This window comes from Triturus cristatus, chromosome 1_2, assembly GCF_964204655.1.
Source record: "Triturus cristatus chromosome 1_2, aTriCri1.1, whole genome shotgun sequence".
Classification (NCBI taxonomy): Eukaryota; Metazoa; Chordata; class Amphibia; order Caudata; family Salamandridae; genus Triturus; species Triturus cristatus.
This window is the reverse complement of record NC_140580.1, coordinates 879,310,514-879,334,729: the sequence shown is the minus strand read 5'-3', so window position 1 is coordinate 879,334,729 and position 24,216 is coordinate 879,310,514. Positions and strand designations below refer to the sequence as shown.

The 24,216-nt window shown below is 46.6% G+C and overlaps 1 protein-coding gene across 1 annotated transcript in view; it reads right to left on the bottom strand.

Annotated features, from left to right (window-relative positions):
* Positions 1-2,535: 2,535 nt before the first annotated feature.
* FAAP20 (FA core complex associated protein 20) overlaps positions 2,536-24,216 on the bottom strand; it is a 96,028-nt gene continuing 74,347 nt past the window's right edge. The window contains exons 4-5 of the mRNA XM_085609329.1: positions 5,927-6,570; positions 2,536-4,253 (exon numbers count right to left, since the gene is read on the bottom strand). Of these exons, the coding sequence (XP_085465455.1) occupies positions 4,181-4,253; positions 5,927-6,570 (717 nt within the window). The 3' untranslated portion in view covers positions 2,536-4,180. The remainder of the gene's footprint in view (positions 4,254-5,926; positions 6,571-24,216) is intronic.

Below are 24,216 nucleotides of genomic sequence, written 5' to 3'. Positions count from 1 at the left end.
ATTTAAAATCTTTATTCGGTTTTGAAATAAAACCATAAAAGTACAAATAACAGTTCCCAAGACGTAAAAAAATTATGCCTGGTCATATCGGTGTTGCATCTGACACAGTACGCTATATAATTGGATACAAAACGTGTACCAATGCACTACAATGGTTCAAAAGAAAAAGTTTTAAAAAGAGGAGATATAAAATATATGTAAAATACAAAATATAAACTAAAATAGCAAATTAGAGGCAGTAAAAACAGAATGTCACACGATTTATATGTCAAAACTCATCAACTGCAACACAAATAGCAGTGTTAACTTACGTTGGCAAGATTCGATTTAGTGAGTTTAGGCTGAACCTATAGGGTCACAAAGGGCCTGTGTAGATTAGTGCATTAAAATAAGGCTGGTTAGAACCCATCAACAGCGAATGAGTTTGCTGTGCTGTAATGACCACTGGTTAATCACTGAACTCTATAAAACAAAAACCTCTATCTAGGGTCCGCTAAGTTAATATAGAATAAAGTTGTAAACCTGCTAAAACACGACTTTCAAAACAATCACTGTGATCCTCCTTAATCATGCTAGTACCTTCATACAATTAAAACATGATGGCTACACTACCAGGCCGGTACCCCATAATGGGGCAATGATACTCAAGTGTAGGTAGATACAGGTTTTGGCTCGTCAACGAGTCACTTAAAATGCCAAAAGAGGGCTTAAGGCATATAATTAAGATGTTTACTAACACGAATGGCTTTCCATATAAAGGAGGCATACATATAAATAAGCATCATTGTAATTCCCAATATTATTAGCTAAAAACAATGGTTTTAAATAGAATTCCCCGATTCCACAATAGAAACTACAAAATAGGATAAAATGCATTTTTGTTTCCATCCAATGGGCATTTGACAGCTACCTCAGGCAATTGTTTCATTTTTGGAAAGGCTACCAAAGCACGGGCTGTACCCAATCGTAAACGTGTCAAAACAAAACGATGTTGGGTGTTAAATGTAAAAGGCTGTCTCAGAATTCAAAATTAATCTGACAACGTTATAAAGGCTTTACTTTAAACAGCCAAAACACTGAGGCACACTATACAATCTGAGAGAATTGGTCTATAAAAAAAAAAGAGTTAGAATACTTTGGGCAACATACCGAAAACCTTAGTTATTCAGAGCTAGGCCATGAACAATCTCAAGAGGTGACATCCAAAACCTGCAAACCCTTTGCTTAAGATACATTTGGCACTGCAAAAAGCCAAGACAGAGCCAAAAATATAGAAAATATCCATCAAAAATGGGGTCTCTGAATCCTGCATTAGATAAAGTATTATCAAGCAGCCCACTTGAGGCATCGTCTAAAGTGGCCCTATGCAGTGTCTCAAAAGGAATGGTGTTATGTGGCTCACTCTCTGTCGGGTAGATCCCTATGGGAAGTAGCCTGGATACCTAAGGCACAAAGCGACCATCTGGTTCTACATCTCACCTGTAATCAGGGCCATCATGAATGTTTGGGGATGATAGAGGGGTTAACTTCCTATCCTGCACCTTTTACACCTCTACTAAAGAACACAGACTTCACTATAGGGTTGAATAGTAAGGACTTTAAATATTGTAGAATAAACAGATGTGACACACTGTTGATCTCTTCCAGAAAAATCAAATCAACCACTATAACGGTTAAAAGAGGAATATGCCCTACCAGATGTAGAAAGATGCCGCTAGCTATCAGGGAGACGCTGTGGTACGCAACCTGGAGCTAGAAAAGGTACGGCTACATTGCTAACCCTAGTTGAAAAACGAATCAATAGCCACACTCAAGCTCTCTCCGCAATTTATAAATTGTTAAAGAATTCAAAGAGCGCCCTCTTGCAATTCCAAAAAAACAATAGGAGAAAGAACCAACAATTACGCTACATCAGCGCTTGTCAAACATTTTAGAACCACTTTTTAGAACAACAAACTTTCACGACACACTTAGCTTTAATGGATATGAGGCTGTCAATTATTTTTATGTAACTAAAGCATCGTGTGGGAGTGCACTGTCATTTACAGACATCAAAGTTTTCTTTGAAGTGCCCACTACATTTGCACAGACATACAATTTCACTGATAAAACTATATTGCACACAAATGATGGGTGGGAGTCGGTTTTTAGTGAATGTTGATCATTTCTTCATAACCAAGGAAAGTGTCTTGATTTGTTTTGATTCTATGAAAATCTTTTCTTCCATCACACTTCAGAATTACAAAACTGTGCTTTGTTTTGCTTTCCTTACTGCTGAATGTGTACAATTCATTGACAGGTATTTACATTTTGTTGGACGTTACAAAGAATGACATCCCACAGCCTTTCTTTCACTCTCTGTACCCCAGCCAGATTGTCACACGATTCACTTTACCTTTCTTTCTTTGACTGCAAAGTGAGAGGAATTTGGAAACACCAATCCCAGTGTTAAAAAAACATTAAGAAGCAATTCGTCAGAAGACATAGTCTGAAATTAGACCTCTGCCTTTGAAGCGCAGCAAGAGAGACAAGATAGATACAAAAATCTTTATTATTTGGACTTTAACAACCCACCAAAAATCGACTCACAGTTTGGGAAACACTGCACTAGATATTAAACAAAGGGAACAGATAGTGCTTAGACAGAACATCTTTACAAAGTATGTACAAGGAAAGGAATCCCCTTACAAAATACTACATAGATGATACTTTACCCCATGCAGATTACACCAGACAGACGCGCGAGGGGGCGTGCTGCTTTCTTTGACAAAGTTTAAAATATACCGTTTAATGAAATGCCAATAAAAACGATTACAACGAAAAATCAGTGATATTTTTCCTTCTGTATGAAACTTCATGCAAAACGGCAAATGATTTTCTGAATATGACTATGCAAGGCTATTCCTACGCTTTTTATTTTGCATCTTTTATATAGCGCGAACTCGACCCGAAGGTATTGGAGCGCTTTACATAGCAACGTATTTACATTACATATTCAGGCACGGGGAGATTAAGTGATTTGCCCAGAATCACAGGATGTGGACGCGACCCCGAGGCTCGAACCCTGGTTTCCAGCACGAACGTCGGCAGTCTAGCCGACGGACCACATCCTCTCCCCAAAGCTATATGGTTTTCAGCTCCATTGCGCTCTGAAGCATCTGGGGACATTTGTATCAGGGTGCCCTGGACTTGGAGCCATATCACTTTCTTGTAATCAGTTTACATTGCGATAAAGGAACAATCAAGATTGTTTTAACGATTGTTCAATATTTTCAGACTAGGTCCAAAACAGCTTTATTCACTGCAACTCGCTGCTAGGTATGTCATAATATGACATTTGTGACCGATTGCATGATTGCTTGCAATAGCTACAGTTTCTGTTTTCGATTTCTGCTCCCGGTTTTCCTACCTCTTTCCATTCTTGCCTTCCATACGGTCTGTCACCATCTTCACCTTCTTCATGACCCACTATAGACGCTCTCTCTTGGTCTCCACTACCTCATCTTTCTACTCCATCTCTAGGCTCTTTTCTTTCTTCTGCCTCGCTCTTCACCCTTTTTTAGTCTTACGCAATCCTTTCCTTCTTCCTATTTTATTGGTCTACCCTCTTATCTTCTCTGTAATTCTTCTCCAGCCCACCTCACAGTCCTTTTCCTGTTTCTCTCCTTGGCAGCTCCTCTCAGTCTCCTGCACATATTCGTGGTTCTGTTAGAAGGATAATGTCCTTCATTGTTAGAAAAGTGAAACTAAAACCTGGTTGATCTGCATATATGCCTCAGGGGGTAGACGTATGCTATCACAGCTCGATTGGTCTGCAGTCTAGCCTCCTGCTAGACCATCTTACAGGCCAAGCCTCCCAGGCATCCAAGTCCTAGCCTCAGGTAGGGCCTGCAGGTGCGTCGACTCCCTTGACTCCATCACATTACTTCACAAAATGGAAGCCAGGAACAGAAACTAAGTGTACTGGTGAGTCCACTTAGAACACAGAAGGTGGCACCTACATGTAGTTTCTTGGCTGGTTCACAGAACCCATTTAATAGTCTACAGTAGAGGAACATTCATTAAGATTGAAAATGACCATCATTCCCTTGAGTATTTAAACAAGTCAAAAGAACAGCTGCAAGCGTTTGTTGTTATTTTAGTTTATTTGTTTACTTCCTGCATCTTCTGCCCAGACAATTCACCACATAATATCTTCAGTAGTCTCAGATAAGCACTTGGCAAGATGGCTGTCGATATCCCAAGGAGTGAATCTGCAATGGAAGACACGACCATGTTACCGGTGTTCACGTGGCTTGCAACAATGATGAAACCTATCAATACATTTCCTCTCACCCATCGGAGCAGCCCAACATGTTGTTTATTACAAAAATGCTACCCAGAGATGAAATGACGTTTGCATGTCCATCAGTCCCTAACCAACCATGTCTCATGCAGGAAAAACTGGAATAATGTTAATGCAACAGAGCAGGAAACAGCTGATGTTTAGAAAGTCAGTTACAATTTCTAAGTACTGCCAATAACTTATTCTGCTCTTTTACAAGGGTGCATGGACAGGAAGACATACAGTTAGATAACCTGGCAGCTCTCCCAACAGTAAAGATTGACAAAACAAGCACTGACAAAGCCAAAAGATTGATTGCCAATGCCATACCGATTGGCTTTATCAGTGCTTACTGTAATCAAGTTACACCAACATGCACGCCACAACACACTACCAAGCTCCAGGCACGGAGCACACTCACAGATTGGTGAAAGGTCGTAAGTGTCACCTCTCATTTGAAGACTATGATGTCAAATGTAGGAAGCACACTGACAGCCAGACTGACTTACCCCTGGTGCTGCTTAGAACAAACAGAGAGGGCGATGTAGTAGAAAGCATTAAGGAAATACTGGGTTGTGAAAGGTTGCAATATTACACCTCACCTATAATATACCACATACAAAAAGAATATAACTGAATATAACTGTCCAAAAACAAATCATCATGCTCAAAACACCAAACTGTACCACAAATTAAAATAAAGAGCCAGTCCTACTGCGCATGTCGAGCATGGTTGAAAAGCAGGTCAGACCACCGCCTGGCCAAAATATATGTATCTATATAATATATCAGAGCCTGTTGAACGGGCAGTTTATGTGGGACAGTTTACTATAAAAAAAATAAAGGGTTCAGGTGTTAACATTACAGATCTAGCCAAGATAAGCTTGATCTTACAAACGTTGGGTCCCATTCACAAACGGCCTTGGCACTCCTGACAGAGGCCCCCAGCACTCACGGCGACAGAGGCCCCGCACTCACGGCAACAGAGGCCCCCAGCACTCACGGCGACAGAGGTCCCCCGCACTCACAGCGACAGAGGCCCCCAGCACTCACAGTGACAGTAGCCCCCACCACTCGCAACGCAGGCCCACCACTCGCAACGGAGGCACACCACTCACAACGGAGGCCCACCACTCACAACGGAGGCCCACCATTCGTAGCAGGACCACTGCACTGCATTTTCTCATGGCAGAGGTCTAGCCACGAGTGTGCCACACCCCCACCCCTAAGAGTGCAGGGCCTTTGCAACAATTGCAGAGGCCCTTTGTGAATCAGGCCCGCTCTTTGTGATTGTCACTGTATCAACACCTACGTTAATGCCATAAATTCCAAAAAGACCTTTTAAAAGTAGGGAGTGTGTGGAGTATTTTGTTCTAGCGAGTATTGCCCGCAAGGTTGCTGGACCACACAACCAACAGCGAATATGGATGGGTATTAGGAACCCAGGAAGAAGTAGCACACTTCTCCAGAGTCTGGTTCAAAGACGCTTTACTACTGAGGTACAAAACAAACAAAAAAAGGTGTTAAAGAATAATTGCTCTAAAACACAGAACAGTTCAACATTTCATAAAGACTGAAACAAGGAATAAGAAAATGACTCACTGTTCTGGGAACTGTAAAGAACACATGGGGCAACTCTTTAGACGGGTGCTTTCTTCAACATCCTTCTCAATAGGGATGAAAGGGGCACACTTTCCATCTTCTATGCCTGAAATCTCCTCTTCCACGGCACTGGGGTTAAATGGCCTGGCTGTGGGTGGTGTCCCTTCAGTTTCCTTCCTCTCACTTTGTGAGTTTGATTTGAAGAGCCTTTCAAAGCCAGAAACCTTTTTCGCATTCTGAGAAACCATTTGTTGAGGAGGATCCAGACGGTCGACTGAAATCTTAGTAATTCCCCTTTTCTGCGAGCTTTGGGTTGGGATTCTGGGTTTTGATGGTTTTGCTATTTCAGTCTTTCCTTTTCTTGACAGTTTAGGAATGCGTTTTTTGCTTTGTTCGGCTGGACTGTGTTCAGTTGTGTCCTCTCTAGAGGGGTTGCCTCTTTCAGGTGCTAAGACCATAGGTTTCTGAGGCAACACCTCCGCCGTTAGACGGTCAGGTGGGCTAGGGACCCGCTGCACCAAGTCAGAGATCACAGAATGTACTTCTTGCTCTTGAATAACTGATGGGAATGGGGTCCACTCAAATTCTTTAAGTCCAACCTGAAAAACCTCAGTCCTTTCAACATTCTTGTCTTTTTCTAAAGCCTATATGGTATGGAGAGATATTAGACATAACAGCCACATTTACAAAGAAGATCAATCTACATTTAAGTTGCATAGCATCAGAACAATTTATATAAACATGCAGTACCACAATCAATAAAGCAGACGAGCAAGAACGTGATTGTCATGCATGAGAGCTAAGTAAATGTTACTATGATAACAAGTATTTTCCGCCTGAAAATTATTTTTTGCCTTGCACCATTTTATCTGAAACGTACTCCAAGAAAACATTAATTCGCAGACCTTTACGTTTTACACAGCTATAGCTTTGTATAACAAGAAAAAAATCATTTTTTATGCAACCTTCACTAAAAGCAAATAATGCACCTTAAAATCTCAGTGGATTGCACTGGTTTGAAAAAGTTGATGGATGAAAGTGTACAGGAAAAATGGAATAAAATGTACCTCTCCACCCTTAATGATTGCAGACATTTAGTTGAAAAAGAAAGGCTTTTTTGGACCCAAGAGAATTGGCAGGTATGTAAAAGCAAGTTTTATTGTATCCATGGTAACTGACTATTATTTCATATAGTTTGCCGAAGTCAAATTACAACCCAAATCCCCCTCTCTGGCATACATAAAAGGCCACCATTCAAAGAAGGGATACTGTCTAATTGGGATTTCCTTGCATTTGTACTGTTTTGTGTTCTTTGTCTGGTTCTTAATCAGTTACCCTGTTTTTGTTTTTTCTATTCTTTCTATTAGTTTCTTTTCGCATTACCTTACAACAACTTTTTTCACATGGCTACCAAATTGATGAAATGCTTTAGAAAACATGTCACTAAACAGGTCAGGAAATGAAAATGTGCACCATAATTCTTTCTCCTTCCCACTACTTTGCAAACCAAGTACTTACCTTGCCGAATCTACATGCTCTTCTGCCACAGTTATATGTTACCAGCAGGAATTTACCATGGTCTGCACTGCTAGCAGTAGCGACTGGTGTGCCAGCGGAGTGGCGGGGGGCAGGTGTGAGGAGAAGAAAACACTAAAATAAGAAGTAAAAATAAAAGAACTTACCTGCCGCATCACCGGAACGTCGCTCGTCTGCTTCTTCCTCACTGAAGCACAGGCTCCCCAGTCTCCCCTGGGGCCAATCTTGACTGCTCCCATGCATGAGAGTAGAGTCAGGAGCAGAGTCAGGATTGGCCTTAGCGTCCTCGATTTGCGCTCCCAGGGAGACTGAGAGCCTGTGCCTTCTGTCTCCAGCCTGGCAACGCAGCTGGGTTGGAGACAGCTTCAGTGCGCATGTTGGTTTGGCAGTTCGGAGACGGCTGTCCCAATCCACATGCACACTGAAGGTAGTGCCCACCACTCCCCCGCGTGACTTGACCCGCCCCCAAGACTTATTCAATGGAAGAAAAATAAAACAATAATAAACACGTTTTATTGTTATTTTATTGTTAAAATTTTGAGGTTGATCCCCGTCAGGGTCTCAATCAATCAAAAACCTTTTGACTTGCCTTGTATAGGTGGAAACATCCACTATATATGAAGAAAGGTTCTCTTGTCATTATTGCATTGGCAACAATGATCTGTTGTGCAGGGTAAATGCAGTGTGAACTTGTTGGGGTCATGTACCACTGATAAGCATTTTCCGTTTGTGGAATATTTCTGAAGTATTTAGGCATATTCCTCCAAAATATCTCCGCCCTCTTTTTATGAACTATCCCCCTGCAGATCTCCCTCCCTACTTGGCTGGATTGCCTAGAGGTATTTCAGATCACTCATATGTAGTGCCCTTTGATCCAACATGGGTCTGCACTTATTTCTCGAGTTCTATGAGATCACTGATAGCGGTCTCTATCTCAAGTTTGTGCATGTACAGGGCCCAATGTCTAAGCTGACAATGCAGTAAAAGGAATTATCTCTTGGTAGAAAATTCTATAAGTTCATTAACTAGAAAGCTTAGGTGCACAATAGAAATTCTATCATGTCACCTTTGCATTACACTCTCTAACCACACTTAATCAAGCCCATATGATAGAGCATATCAACTATATATATATAAACACAAAAATATTATATCAGAAATGAAATTGCATTTATTAATTCATTTGTTTAAAAACATCCCATATATCGCTGTATCATATATCTTTAAAATCTGTATGTTATTGATACATTGCCGACCTTGATTCCATCTGTTCTTTTTAGATCTTGAGTGCTAGTAAACTTTTGGGGCTCCCTGTTTTTTGGACACTTGCGACGTCACTTCAACCGGGACTACTGGAAGCTGCTCTCGTCTGCTACACTCAGGGGAGTGCCCACACTCAGGGGAGTGTAGCAGACGAGAGGAGCTTCCAGTAGTACCGGTTGAAGTGACGCCGCAAGTGTCCAAAAAACAGGGAGCCCCAAAAGTTTACTAGCGCTCAAGATCTAAAAAGAACAGATGGAGTCCAGGGAGGCAATGTAAAAATAACATACAGATTTTAAAGGCAGATAACGAAAAGGAAGGATACGAAAGATTTTAAAAAGGAAATATATGAAAATAAGGAATCCCTGTGTGATTAGCGTATTTCCCGATTTTTATCAGGAATTGATTTTATGGTAACCATACAGTGCCACTAAGAGAGTTAAACGTTGTCTTGAAAAAGATGGAAAAATAATTGAGCCATCGAAACGCGTCAACGCTTCTGTTGCATAATCTGTGGAACAAGCATATCCTGCAGACAAATGATAATACAGTGTATCCAGAATTAGCTAGAAAAGTGTTCCTACCGGATATGCTCTTTTATGACAAAGTGTATTGTCTGGGTGTTTCTCTCTAGTATTTTTGTTAGTGTAATGAATGTTATTTGTATATGAATTTTATATTTGTACCATTGTCATATGTATGGTGTTTTTAGGATACAGCGATATATGGGATGTTTTTTTTTTTTTTTTTAATTTCTTTTTATTAAACAAATTCGACAGTCATACAACAAATAGTCAGTGGCAGGCGAGAGCCGGATTCAAATGGCCACATTCTGAACATTACAAGACATTGCATCTGCGGATTTTCTTCGCGATCAAGGGGATGCAGAAGCCTCATCCACTGTCTGCCTGCCCGGTGGGGAACAGATACCCCCCCTATAGCTGTTCCAGGCTCCCCACACCTTGTGCCACTTTCCGGGGCAGGCCCTGGCAACAAACACGGACTTCTCCCTCCACATGCACCAGTCTAGATCTTCTCTCCACTTCCCAAGCCCTGGTGCCTGCGCCGCGCCCCACAGCTGCGCGATGTTCCTTTTTGCTATCATGAACGCCAGCGCAGCCCACTGTTGAGTATACGTATTGAGGTCATTGGGCTCCCAGACGTTTAGCAGGCACCTCCGCGTCTCTGGGTGGATGTCAACGCCTAGCACTGCCCGCATGACCCGGTGCACGTCCCTCCAATATGCTTCTATCCGTCGACAACCCCAAAGGATATGAAAGAAAGTCCCGGTATCTCCACACCCCCTCCTACACCGCTCGCTTTCCGCCCGCCCCATGCGAACCAGCCCGGGGCCCGTAACGTATGTCATGTGCAGAATATTAAGCTGCACCAGCCGAAGTCTAGCCTGAGTCGCCACCACCCTAGGGGAAGAAACCGCGTCCTGCCAATCCTCGTCATCAAGCTCGAGACCTTCACTATTCCACTTACTCCTAAGGCGCACCAGCGGATCATCCATATTATTGATCAATTTCCTATAGATGAGAGAGATAGTTTTCTCGGGAATATGGCCGTCCAATACCCTGGCCTCCAGCGGCGAGGCCTCTGGCAGCGCCCCCCCCCCCCGGGACCCGTGCCCGCAACGCATGTCGGACCTGCAGATACCGGAAATACTCAGCGTCCACCATGCCATACTGCTCCTTAAGGGTGGCAAACGGCAAAACCCCTCCCAGACCCCACACATCCTTAATCTGGGTGAGCCCGATAAGATCCCATTTGACAAAGCCCTTGGATTTCCAGAGGCTTCCTAACTGTTCGGAGCTCCAGAAAGGCGTTGCCAGCGTCAGCCTACCGTCCCACCCCAAATGCTTATTTACTGCGTGCCATACTTGGACGGCGTGCGCCGTAGGGCCGGTGAGTGGGAATCTACCCGGCCTAGCGTACAACACTCTAGTATAGTCTCCCCCCGGAAGCAGCCACCTGTCCATCGCATACCCGGGATCGCCCGGGCCGCAGTATATCCCGTGATTAATCGCTGCCAGTTGGGCCGCCCAATAGTATTTCCTGATGTCGGGGAGGCCAATGCCCCCATCGTACCAGTTGAGGGTCAGCTTAGAGAACGCGATCCGGGGTCTACCCTCCCATAGGAGCTTCCTCTGGAGGCTCTCGACTTCCTTAAAATAAGAGCCAGGTACCGGGTCCATCGTGTTGTGGAGTGCATAGAGAAAACGCGGAAGGGCCATCATCTTAAAGAGGACGGCCCTCCCCAACATAGAGAGAGGAAGGGACCTCCAACGCGCTACGTCCGCCCTAAGGCGCTGCAAAGGCGGGTCAAGGTTAACGGCAAAGCGCCGCCCCGGGTCAAGAGAGACGTATATCCCAAGGTATCGGAAGCCATCGGAGGCGACCGCGATTGGGCAGCCCGGCGGTATCCGTGGCGGCGCGCCCGCAAGCACATAGATAACAGACTTGGACCAATTGACTGCATATCCGGAGTACCTACCAAAGATAGCCAAGACGTCCAACAAGCAGACCAGCGACCCGGATGGGGCGGCGAGGTAGAGCAGGACATCGTCCGCGTACAGGGAGATCTTGTCTTCCCACTCAGGAGTCCACCGCAGCCCCCGGATAGAGTGATCCTGCCGGACCCAAGCCGCCAGCTGCTCGAGCACCAGCGCAAAGAGAAGCGGCGACAGGGGACAACCCTGACGCGTGCCCCTGCGCAGCTGGAAATCCCTGTACTTCCGATTATTTACCACTACCCGGGCCATCGGATCGGAGTATAACAGGCGGATCCAACTACAAAATACCAGGCCAAACCCGAACTTTCACAGCACTGCGAACAGATAGGGCCACTCCACCATGTCGAAAGCCATAGTGGCGTCCAATGAGACCAGAGCATATGGGATGTTTTTAAACAAATGAATTAATAAATGCAATTTCATTTCTGATATAATAATTTTGAGTTGTTTATATATAGTTGATATGCTCTATCATATGGGCTTGATTAAGTGTGGTTAGAGAGTGTAATGCAAAGGTGACATGATAGAATTTCTATTGTGTACCTAAGCTTTCTAGTTAATGAACTTATAGAATTTTCTACCAAGGGATACTTCCTTTTACTGTTAAGCAGTACCCTAATCCCCTGGTTTGGCAAAAGGGGTCCCTCTCTCTTTTTTATATTTATTTTTATAAGCTGACAATGCAGCAGCCTTTCTGTTTCGGGGAGTGTGAAATGTTCCCTATCCTCATTGAATGTCTTAATCTTCCCATGTTGGAAAGGATTGTCCAAGGTTTCTGCACACCGCCCTGCCATCTGCGCAATATAGTACCTTTCATTACCGGGGTAAAGACTGGATAATGGTGTATTGGGGTGTGTGATGACAGGAAGGAGGTAAATCCACTTTTCTCTACTATACGATTCCAAACTTCCAGCATAGTTTTGACCTGGATAGCCAAGTATGCATATCTGGGTCTCAGCTTTTCTCAGCTATGCCAAGTCCCACAGTTAATATACTACTATAACTACTACCCTGTTCGTAAAGGGCGACTTCAGTAGATCAGGATACGCATGGCCGTCCTTTCCTTGGGTACTATGAGAATATTCTTCGGTACATGTTCTTGGCCCCACTACCCACACAAATGACATTAGCTGTTTCTATCATGTAGGTATTTCGGCGACCAGGGTGGCCTATGTTTATCTAAGTCATCCTAAGTTGCGTCCCAGGTGATGTGTACTGGGCACCATGTCCTTTCGTATCTGTTCTTGAAGGTTTTGTCAAATGGCATCACACTAGCCATCCACCCTCCCCGCTAAAAGTCATTCAAATTAGGGTGGCTCCCAGCGCAGTGTGCTATTTAATTTAAGCTGGCTACTTCCCCTTTGGAACAGTCCAGTGCAATATACCCGATTTTTGCATATTACCTTCGAAGCCGGATACAGGTTGAAATCGTTCTCGTTGTTCCATTACTGCTGGGAGCGACTTCGTTGGGTTTGTCACTGCCACACATCATCTGCAAACAGACAACTTGTACTCTTCTCCTGCAAATGATATTACTTTTATTTCTGCTGAGATCTAATATTTAGGGCAATGGACTCCACTATCAAACAAGAGAGCGGGAGGGGAAATCCCTGCCTTGTTTCCCTCTGGAGAGGGACATTTGAATGCTTGTTCTGCATCCGAAGACACCAAGAACGCAGAGAGGTTCATTCTTTGGGACTTCTCCACTAGGTAAGACACTACCCTGTCCATTTTCTATAAACCCTACTTGATCTAGATTTATCTAAACCGGGACCAACCCTTTCATACGGCTTACCAAGATTTTCATGTAGATCTTCACACCTTTATTGAGAAGGGAAATTGGCCTACAGAATGGCTTTGTGTGTTTTGTAATTACAGTTATATCGAGCTCACTCAGAGAGTGTTAACCCCAATGCCTGAGTGAAGGTGTTCTAGAGTCCGCCAGCTGTTCTCCCAAGTACGGCAAAAATATATTTGCAAAAAGCTAGGGGGTGCCATCAGGCTCTGGGCCCTTATTCGGGTGCATGGTTTTCAATGCCGCTTTTATTTCACTTAGATCAATGGGATCTTTCAATGATGCTCTAATTTCATCCGTGAGGTTTTGCCATGCACCATTATGTGTGTAGCCCCAGATTTCTGCTTGGTCTTCCTGTCATCTAGAGCAGTGGGCTTCAAAGTAATCTCTAAAATCTTGTGCCCACAGTTTTGCCCAGGAGTCATCAGGCCTCTGTATGGTTGCTAAATTAATTTTGGCTTGTTAGTGCTTAACATTTCTGGCTAGTAAAGTTCCTACTTTTTTTCCCCATTCACAAAACCACCATTCTGTGTGCAGGAGGTCAGTTTATACTCTGTCTGACATATGCATTCTACATCAGTTCCTTATTATAGTAACATGGCTTTTGCCGTTCTTGGCAGAACTTTGCCTTTCCACTTCTTCTAGCTCTTGCACCCATTGGCATTTTATCATCACGTAATCGCATTTCCCTCAACCTTGCACCTTCCAAAGTCATTGCAATCCCTATCACCGTTTCCTTAAACAAGTCCCTGACTATAGCTTGCGCAGTGTCTTGTTGGGATTCTGCCTCCAAATATTCTTTGATTTCCTTTGCCATTTCTGCTTTAAAAACCAGATCTATAACCATACTACTTCTTATCTTTCATTGCTTACTTTGCAGTGCTTCTCACTCATCTTCCAGTACCATCTCCACATTCATGTGATCTTAAAGGGTTATATCCTACTTTGCAACTTCCACAAGTGATTAATAGTAGTAGGGATGCAAAAAGATAATCAATGAGGGAGTACGTGGCATGTATATGAGAAAAGACTGAATAATCCCCTACAAAAGGTTATAACATCTCCCCGCGGACAATAGTCCCAGATCAGGTAGTTTGGTCTTTAATGTCCGGGACAAGGCTCCTGTAAAGGAGGTAAATCTGTGTGACCGTCTAGGTCAGCGTCCCATGCAAGAATGAAGTCTCACCCCTATCACACTAAGGCCCTCGATGCTAGTAACACCTTATTCATTAAGCCCATGAGCAACGGCTCTTGGGAAGTAGTAAGGGCATATACGTTTACTAAAGCAGGCAGTTGTTTATGATCAATGAATTGTATTCTTCGTCTATTTTAACCTTGATTCCTCCCCCGCTCCCCCCTTATGGTTTTTGCCGAAGATGGCTACCCCTGCTGTCGTTTAAGCTGATGTCTAATATTTATGTGGGTAAAACTTACAATTCCTGTGGAATTTCTCCTTTAGCACTAAATGCGTCTTCTGCATGAAGAAAAAATAGGGGTAATTTTTTTTTTTTTTGTACAGCTCTATACCTGATGTCTCTTTTGGGGGAATGTAATGCTTTTACATTTATTGACAAGAGTTTGAGTGGCATTTCAGTTATGGTGCATCATCTCTGCCCATCCTAGCCTGTAGTAGCTTCTTTCCAGTCTTTGGTACCTAAGTGATCACCCTTCTCTCTCATGAACAAACACCTGGGGCCAACAGGGCTCAACTATTATCTCTATTATAACTGCCCTGTCTCTCTTCGATCTGGAAGCAGCAGACCACGCCCCCTTAATTAGAGGTAAGAAATACGCGAAAACACGGGGTCCCCACAGAAAAGGTCTACTTGGGTATCTCAAATCTGGTTTTTACCCAGATCTTAACTTTCACGCCCACTCAGCCGCAAACAAACACTGGCCCTGTAAATGATGCATCTTCAGTTGTGACAGTTCTGCCGGTTAGCTTCATACTTCTTTCTGTATTTTCAGGAGGGGAGTTTTTATGGTTGTTATCTTGGCATTCTCCTCCCGGCAAACTCATTCTCTTGAGGCTTTTTTGGATTTCTTCTCTCACTTCGGCCCGCCCTCAGGGTTTGCTCCATGTTTCACTTCAAGGGACTGTTCACCATATGGGCCTGATGTCTTTGCTTCTCGAGGCCCCTTGTCTTGCCCATGCTCTTTGTCACAGTCATCTAGATCCAAGATGTTTTTGCTTCTTTGAGGGATCAAGTTGCTCTCAGTTCTACCTTACAACTGAAGGTTATATCGAATGACTTACTTAATGTGTGTGGGTTTCAATGATTTTTAAGGAGCCTGGTTACCTGGCAAAAGTCTTTTCTCCTTCAGTGTTGCTCCTGAGAGGCCCTGATACAGGTGTATTTTGTTACCTCCATTTTATCTCTTCAGCTGTCCTCGCCAGTTGCATTATCAGTCCTTCATCCTATGCACCCTGGTTAGCATGTCAGGTGGTTAATTGTTAACATGGTGCCATTGCCTTGGCTCTGTGCCTGCAGCTTAGTTTAAACGGTGGTGCTGCTGGTAAACGCCCGAGTTGTCGCAGGTTTGCGACATATTCCTGCTAGTTTTCTCCCTCTGCTCTGTGGGATCCCCTGATTCTTATCTTACATCAAGAGTGATTTTCGAGGTCTTCTTGTTTTGTCTGCACCTTCATGTTCTGTTCTGCTCTTCCAATTTCTATTATAATTGTTGTTGCTCTTCCAACCTGTCCACCACTTGCTTTAGACTTTCTACTCTCTCTTCTACGTCAGCTAGCTCTCCACAGAGTTCTAGAAAGCATGTAATTAGGTCCACCCACATTGACTAAATCTCCTTTTAAATCTCACTTAGGAAGGCTTCCAGATAGACTTGTGTGACTTTTGGGGATTTCCTTCTGCACCTGTTAGATCATTTCATGCTCACCGGATTCAGGGTCCATTTTTATACTTTTTCATTCGGAGCACCCACAAATGTTACAGAGATGTGCTCTTTTTTTCCAACCTCATATTAACTGGGAGGGGACTAGGGTAGGGGTGCTATCTTCTTGTCTGTATTTCTCCCTGCTTTTTCTTTCAGTGTTTTCCAGTGTTCCGTATCTTGAGTGGCTTACTTATTTACCTCCACTAGGCTGGTCTCTTCCACCGTAGGAGACATCTAATTCTGAATTCAATACTGCCTCAAGAGTCCAGCATTTTCAAGAGTCCAACATTTCCCCCTCCGTTTCATCTCCAACTCAGGTTTGTGTAGGTCCCCAAACTTTAGTTTTCTGTACCCACCTTTTAGTGGGCAGAGGGGTCCCTTATATATAGTTTTTCCAGAGTTTCTCTGGCACCCCTTCCAACCACACAGAGTTCTCTCTGTAGGTTTACTTTTGATCTCAGTGGAATATATGCTTAAGGACCCAGGAATTACTGGTTCCTCTTTCATCCCTACCTGGAGGTCGACAGCTTGTTTAAAGGACCACACTTCACGAGATACAGGTGCTACAAGGGTAATTTGTTAGCCTCCGCCCTATAGTTAAGGTTTCAATACGGGGCTGTGCTCCTTTTCTCCTGGTCACCACCATGTTGACTTACTTGCTCTTTTGAGTATTAGGAGCTTGGAAATGTCCTGCAATCTTCTCCGAGGCTGGTTCAGTAGTAAACATCCAGCCCCTTCCCCTACTGCCACCCCTCCCCATGCTCCCTCCATTCAACATTCTTACACCGACTCGAAGGAGGACATCCTCCATGTCCTCCACACACTGTGTGGCCCACTTCTCAATCAATCAATCAATCAGGGGGATTATAAGCGCACTACTCGCCCGTGAGGGTCTCAAGGCACTGGGGGTGGCGGTCAGCAGTTCAGTTTCAGTTTAAGAACCAGGTCTTCAGAACCTTCCTGAAGGTGTTCAGGGAGGGGGCACGTCTGATGTCTGTGGGGAGCTTGTTCCAGGTCTTGGCCGCGATGTAGGAGAAGGATCTTCCCCCTGCTCTGCGGATGCAAGGGGTTTCGGTGAGGAGGTTGTTGGTGGAGCAAAGGTTTGTTTGGATACGTGGAGGGTGATTCTGTCGTTGAGGTATTGGGGTCCGGTGTTGTGTAGGCATTGGTGAGTATCTTGAAGGCGACTCTTTTCTCGACGGGGAGCCACTGGAGTTTGCGCAGTTGTTGGCTGTGTTCGTGTCGGGGGGTCCCAAGGACGAGTCAGGCGTCGGTGTTCTGTATTGTCTGGAGCTTGCAGGGTAGAGACTTGTTGATGCCGGCGTAGAGGGCGTTTCCGTAGCCCAACCTCCTGGTAACGAGTGCATGGGTTACTGTTTTCCTTGCCTGGGAGGGGGCGGGGGGGATCCATTTGAAGGTCTTGTAGAGGATGCAGAGGGTGTTGAAACAGCTGGAGGTGATGGCGTTAACCTGTCGGTTCATGGAGATGGAGGAGGTGAGTATGATGCTGAGGTTATTGGCGTGGTCAGTGGGGGTGGGAGGGCTGCCAAGGGCACTGGGGGCACCATGTGTCATTCCACGCCGAAGGGGTGGTTCCGAGGACGAGGACTTCTGTCTTCTACGAGTTGAATTTTAGGCAGCTGTTGGTCATCCAGGCTGTAACGTCCTGCATACCTTCCTGGAAGTTGAGTCTGGTGGAGGTGGGGTCCTTGGTGAGGGAGAGGATGAGCTGGGTGTCGTCGGAGTAGGAGACTATGCTGAGGCCGTACTGTCGGAGGATGGCAGCGAGGGGTCCATGTAGATGTTGAAGAGGGTTGGGTTGAGTGATGATCCCTGTGAAACTCTGCAGTTGATTACTGTGGGTTCGGAGAGGAAGGGTGGCAGTCTGATCCTTTGGCTCCTGCCGGTGAGGAACGATCTGATCCAGTCGATGGCAGTGCCTTGTATGCCCCCGTTGTGTAGTCTGGCTGCGAGTGTGCGGGGGGAGATGGTGTCAAAAGCTGCTGACAGGTCAAGTAGAATCAGGGCTGCGGTGTGGCCTTGGTCGAGGAGGATGCAGATGTCGTCGGTAGCGGCGAGTAGGGCGGTCTCGGTGCTGTGGTTGCTTCAGAATCCGGATCGTGAAGGGTCAGGGATGACGTTGTCTTCGATGAACCTTGTCAGTTCTGTGTTGACGATCTTCTCTGCGACTTTTGCCGCAAAAGGGAAGAGCAAGATGGGCCGGTAGTTCTTGAGGTCCGTCAGGTCTGCTGAGGGCTTCTTGAGCAAGGGCCTGACTTCTGCGTGTTTCCAGTCGTTGGGGAAGGAACCGGTCTCGAAGGTGGTGTTGATGGTGCTTTGTAATACGGGTGCGATGGGGGTGGCGGCTCTGTGGTATATGTGGGGCAGGCAGGGGTCTGTGGGGGCCCCGGAGTGGATGACTTTCATGGTGGCGGCGGTCTCCTCGGACGTGATCGGTGTCCAAGCGGAGATGGTGGTCTGGCTGGCGTTGCCGCTGGGCTGCACTGCGGGGGGAGGTGTGTGGTCGAAGTTGTCGTAGAGGTTCTTTATCTTCAGGTGGAAGTAGGATCGGAGTTTGTCGCAGAGGTCCTTGGAGGGGGTGATGTCCATGGCTTCGCTGCGGGAGTTGGTGAATTTCTGGACGACACTGAATAGTTCCTTGGAGTTGCTGGAGTTGGCGAGAATTCTGTTGTGGACGAAGGTCCTTTTGGTGGTTCTAATGCGTTCATGGTATTCAGTCATGGCGTCCTTGTAGCTGGTGTAGTTTTCGGGTGTCTTGCTGTTTCTCCAGTTCTTCTCCAGACGTCTGCAGGTGCGTATTGCTTGGTTGGGATGGATTAGAGACCAGAGAACTTGCTGTAGGTGGCTGGCCAGCACAGTTGCCAAGATCATAACTTTCCCGTTAATAAGAGAGATAGGCCAAAAATTGACACAGGAGATGGATGGTGGGTGCGTCTTTGGTATGACCACTACAGTGGCTTAATCAAGATCTCGGGGGAAGAAGCCAGCCTTTATCGTCTCTTTGTAAAGGGCTAATAAGTGAAGGGTCAGGGATGACGTTGTCTTCGATGAACCTTGTCAGTTCTGTGTTGACGATCTTCTCTGCGACTTTTGCCGCAAAAGGGAAGAGCAAGATGGGCCGGTAGTTCTTGAGGTCCGTCAGGTCTGCTGAGGGCTTCTTGAGCAGGGTCCTGACTTCTGCGTGTTTCCAGTCATTGGGGAAGGAACCGGTCTCGAAGGTGGTGTTGATGGTGCTTTGTAATACGGGTGCGATGGGGGTGGCGGCTCTGTGGTATATGTGGGGCAGGCAGGGGTCTGTGGGGGCCCCGGAGTGGATGACTTTCATGGTGGCGGCGGTCTCCTCGGACGTGATCGGTGTCCAAGCGGAGATGGTGGTCTGGCTGGTGTTGCCGCTGGGCTGCACTGCGGGGGGAGGTGTGTGGTCGAAGTTGTCGTAGAGGTTCTTTATCTTCAGGTGGAAGTAGGATCGGAGTTTGTCGCAGAGGTCCTTGGAGGGGGTGATGTCCATGGCTTCGCTGCGGGAGTTGGTGAATTTCTGGACGACACTGAACAGTTCCTTGGAGTTGCTGGAGTTGACGAGAATTCTGTTGTGGACGAAGGTCCTTTTGGTGGTTCTGATGCGTTCATGGTATTCAGTCATGGCGTCCTTGTAGCTGGTGTAGTTTTCGGGTGTCTTGCTGTTTCTCCAGACGTCTGCAGGTGCGTATTGCTTGGTTGGGATGGATTAGAGACCAGAGAACTTGCTGTAGGTGGCTGGCCAGCACAGTTGCCAAGATCATAACTTTCCCGTTAATAAGAGAGATAGGCCAAAAATTGACACAGGAGATGGATGGTGGGTGCGTCTTTGGTATGACCACTACAGTGGCTTAATCAAGATCTCGGGGGAAGAAGCCAGCCTTTATCGTCTCTTTGTAAAGGGCTAATAAGTGAGGTGCCAGGATGTCTTTGTATTTAATGTAACATTCCATGGGATAGCAGTCTGGACTGGGTGTTTTCATAGACGCCATAACTGAGATTGCGTCTCCAATTTCTTCGAGGGTAACTGGCTGGTCCAGCTCTTGCCGTTCAGTGCTAGAGAGGCTGGGCAAGGGTATCACGTCAATAAGGGGGGTGGCCCTTTCTGATTTGGGACGGGCGGCCCTGTATAAGGTTGCATAATAGTCCGCAAACACTTGGGCGATTTCTAAGGACAAACGGTGCACACAACACAGGCTGTCTGTTACTTTGGGTATAACCCTTTCGGCCAGGGGGCGAAAGGCCAGCCAGTAAAACAACTTGCTATTTTTGTGCCTCCCCTGTACACCTGTGCTGTAGTGGCATGCCAAATTTGCTTTGCTGCTTCTAACGAGTGGGCTCTAATCTTTTCTCGAAGCAGGGTCAGCTCCCTAGTGATAGTGCTGTGATCTATGCCAGAGAGCTGAGTCTCTAGGCATAGACCATGAGCTTCAACTTGGGTGACCCGATTGTGTTGTGCTTTTTCTTTTTGATGGAGGAGGGTTTTGGCATGCCCCCGAATAGCAGCCTTACATGCCACTCAGTGTGCCCTTTGATTGGACCGACCCCGTATTTGTTTGGAAATACGCCATAATTCTCAAGTGTATGTTGCATCTTGAAGATGCCAGGCGTTGAGCCACATAATGGGACATCTAGTAGAGTCCGGTGTACTGATGTGAAGAAGCAAGAGGCGTGATCAGAGATTTCCCTTGAGAGCATTTCAATGCGTGCAAGTATATGGTGTGCTGCTGAGGTATGTGTGTATTTTATCTGTCTAGGATTCCAGGTTCTCCACACACGCATAACCCTAGAGTGGTCAACCACTTGTGTAAGGAGTGAGCTCTTTGGTGGCGAACAGCTGATGGGGGACTAGTGGAATCTGTCGCAGGATCTGGGATCGCATTAAAGTCACCTCCTATAATAGTTAGTCCCGGAGGCAATTGAGCTATGACATCAAGGAGTGTGGCTAGAAAGGAGTCCAATGCTGTGGAGAGGGGCTGGGGGGCATGGAGGCTGAATATTCAAGAGGCTGCCCTCATTCATACCCACCAGGGCGAGATACCGACCCTGTGGATCTATCCAGCTCTGGGCAACCAGCAAGGGGAACGAGCAGAGCAGCATGATTGCCACCCCGCAGGACTCCAGCGTGTATCCTCATTGATAGACTCTGTCAAACCCTTGATGTACCAGAAATGGACAGCTGGTGCCCATCAGGTGCATCTCTTGGATCATTAGGATAGAAGGGAGATAGTTGTTGACGTGTGGGAGCACTACAAATCACTTAATCTGGTCTAAAAGACTGTTTACATTCCAGGACATAACACCATAAGGGGCCATGACAACACTAAAACATGGAATTTGCTTGGGGGCGCGTCTACTGTGAGAGAGGGGCCAGGTGTGGAACTCGAAACGTGTGGTTGGGTGCATAGAAGCCATAGTTGGCTGGGTTGGGTTGTGATGAGACTGACATCCTGGAAAAGAAAAGAAATCAAGAAGCATGAAATAACACAAAACCATAAAAGATTACGGCAGAAACCCCACCTCTCCCACACACCATACTCCCCCCACTCTTCCCCAGAAGCATCTGTTGCCCTACAATGTGTTTCCCAACTTGTAACCAGTCTGTCTTAGATGGGTGTAGAGTGGTGGACCCCTACAAATGTAGGATCATTATAGTTCAATGTCCGACCCAGTGCCAGCAATCCGGCGCTATTCAGTAGTTGTGTGCTGAGTCAAAGACAGACCCGGGAACCAAAGGTGTTGCCCATGTTGTCGCTAAATGGGAGAAGGTGTCCGGCTCACTTGTTCCTCAGTGTGGGGTGAAGCGTGAGGGTTTCCTCCGTTCTTTGGAGAGTGATCCGATCGTTGCGGCAGTGGTGGCGCCGCTGAGCCAGAGCTTAGTGATAGGGATGCAATCCGCATATTGCTCTCCCGTGACAAACTAGAGTACGGACACACTTCCGGTGGCGTCCTGCGTCCGCCCAACCCGACTTCTGGCTAGTCGATGGAGGGGGGGAAGCTAGCTGGTGTAATTGCTTTTCTTCCGTTAGCCATTCCCATGCTAATTCAGAAGTTTAGTTTCGAAAAAATGGGTCTTATCTGCATATATCACCTTGAGGTATGCCGGGGACAATAGCGCATAGGACAGTTGGAGAGTCCGCAAATTCTGTTCGACAGATTAATAAGACCTGCGTCTGGCCTGGATCTCCCATGTGTAGTCGGGAAACATTTAAATGTTGGAGTTTTGGTACTGGAGATTTGAGTGAGCACAAGCTTCGCGCAGGATAGTATCTCTGTACTTAAAGTTGAAAAACTGTGCTATCATAGGCCGGGGTGAAGTGCCAGGAGGTGGTTTAGGAGTAAGTGCTCTGTGGTGCAAGTTCCACCGCAAACCAGGGTGACAGTTTATCAGCCGGCATCCAAGACTTGAGCTATTCCTCCGGGAATTCCACCGGTCAGATGCGTTCTACATCCTCCAGAAATCCCACAAAACACAAATGATTGCATTTCAAGCAGTTTTCTGCATCTTCCGCTTGATGGCGGAGCTCATTCGTTCGAGTGAGGAGGCGATCGATCTTGGTCTTAAGGTCGGCGACTTCATCTTCAACAGTAGAGGTGTCATTCTGCTTCTGTGATGCGGCTGGTTGCATTGTGCAGGTCTTGGCAGAGGAGTGTCACGTCCACCTGCACCTCCTCTATTGTCGTTTCAACCGCTGCCTGTGACGCACGGATGGCTTGAAAGTTTAATCAAGATCTCCTTCTGTTGGGGAAGTTTTGTCCAAGGCGTCCCCCCCGTCGCTCCAGCTGAAGTGGTAAACTGGTTGATGCGTGCCTTGGAGGGATGGGGTTTTGTGGCCTGATCTTTCCCTATGCTTGATGTGGCATGAGTAAAACAGTTGTGATGGGGGGCTTGGCCTGCTCGCCACGGTACGCGGCTGCAAAAGCAGCCAAGTATCCAGCGGGTCTCTTCTTAGGTGTGTCGAGGGCTGAGAGGAGAGGCACAACGTCTGCCTTTGAGTAGGTGTTGCTGCACTGCAGGGGAGGGCAGACCTGCAACTCAGCTCCACCACCTTTCAGGTGTCAAAAAGTGGGCAGCAGGAGACAATTTACATGTGGGAGTGAGTCCAGGAAGAGGCTCTCCAGGCCTGTGTTTGAGTGAGCTTGATTTCACGGGGCTCAACCTGGATGGAAGAAGAGGAGAGAGCCCACATGGCCTCTGGGCACCCCAGTCCTGATGTTAAGGCATCCAAGGCAGGAATTGGGATAGTTAAGGGCCCCCACTTTCGGTCACTGAAAGCACCCTCCACCAGACGTTAGTGATATGCAACCAGACTCAGTCTGGGTGGCAACACAAAGGCCGTGGGGTTCAGGCCGGTAATCAAGATCTCTCTACCGGTTCACAGCCACTCCTGACCTGTGCCTCAATGTACCCCTTTGGCATTGAGCCTTACTCCAGAATAGAATAGCTGGGCTCCACAAGTTGAGTTCCAGGAGCACGGCGCGGCTGCAAGTAACTCAATCCGGGGCTCATAACAGGTCTGCAAGGTGAGTCCAATTGGTATCAAAGGCATCACCCCTGCAAAACAGCTGTCCAGGCTCCGGGCCCTATGTGTGGGCCAGAAAACAGAGGGTGAAGCCAGAGGCTTCGCGAGAGGGAGCAGTTAGTAGCGGTGCCGGCTCCCCGACCCAGATCGGAGGCCGTGTAGCGGAGGCCACACGAATCAGTCAGCCCCCGGGGCTCCCACAGTGTCTGGTTGGTCAGGGGGTTAGATTCTTAGGAGGCTCCTCATAGATCTGTAGAGGGAGACCCAATCCGCGTCCAAATGATCAGGCAACACCCTGCAAAATAGCCGCCCAGTCACCCGGGCTTCCTGTGTGGGCCAGAGAGTGCAGAATGAAATCAGAGGCTCTGCGAGCGGGAACAGTTAGTTGCTGTGCTGGCCAGATAACCCAAATCGGCAGCTCAGTAGCGGGGGCCCCCACGGACCAGACGGCCCCTGGGGCCCTCACAGTGTCCTGTTGGTCAGGGGTGAGAACATTAGGAGGCAGGGTCTTCGCACCAAAAGCTGGTGCCTCTGCCCAAGAGCCCTCTGCGCCTGCCGGACAAAGAGATTCCTCTGTTCAGGGGCTCTGTCTGATTGCAATCGAAACGGGTGCATCAGATCCTTTATCATCAGTGACCCCCACTCACCGTCGCCTCTTATGTAGCTCTGCAGTATTTCACTTGGTTTGTGCAGGTGCCAGGGTATGAAGTCACTCGCTGGTTAGCT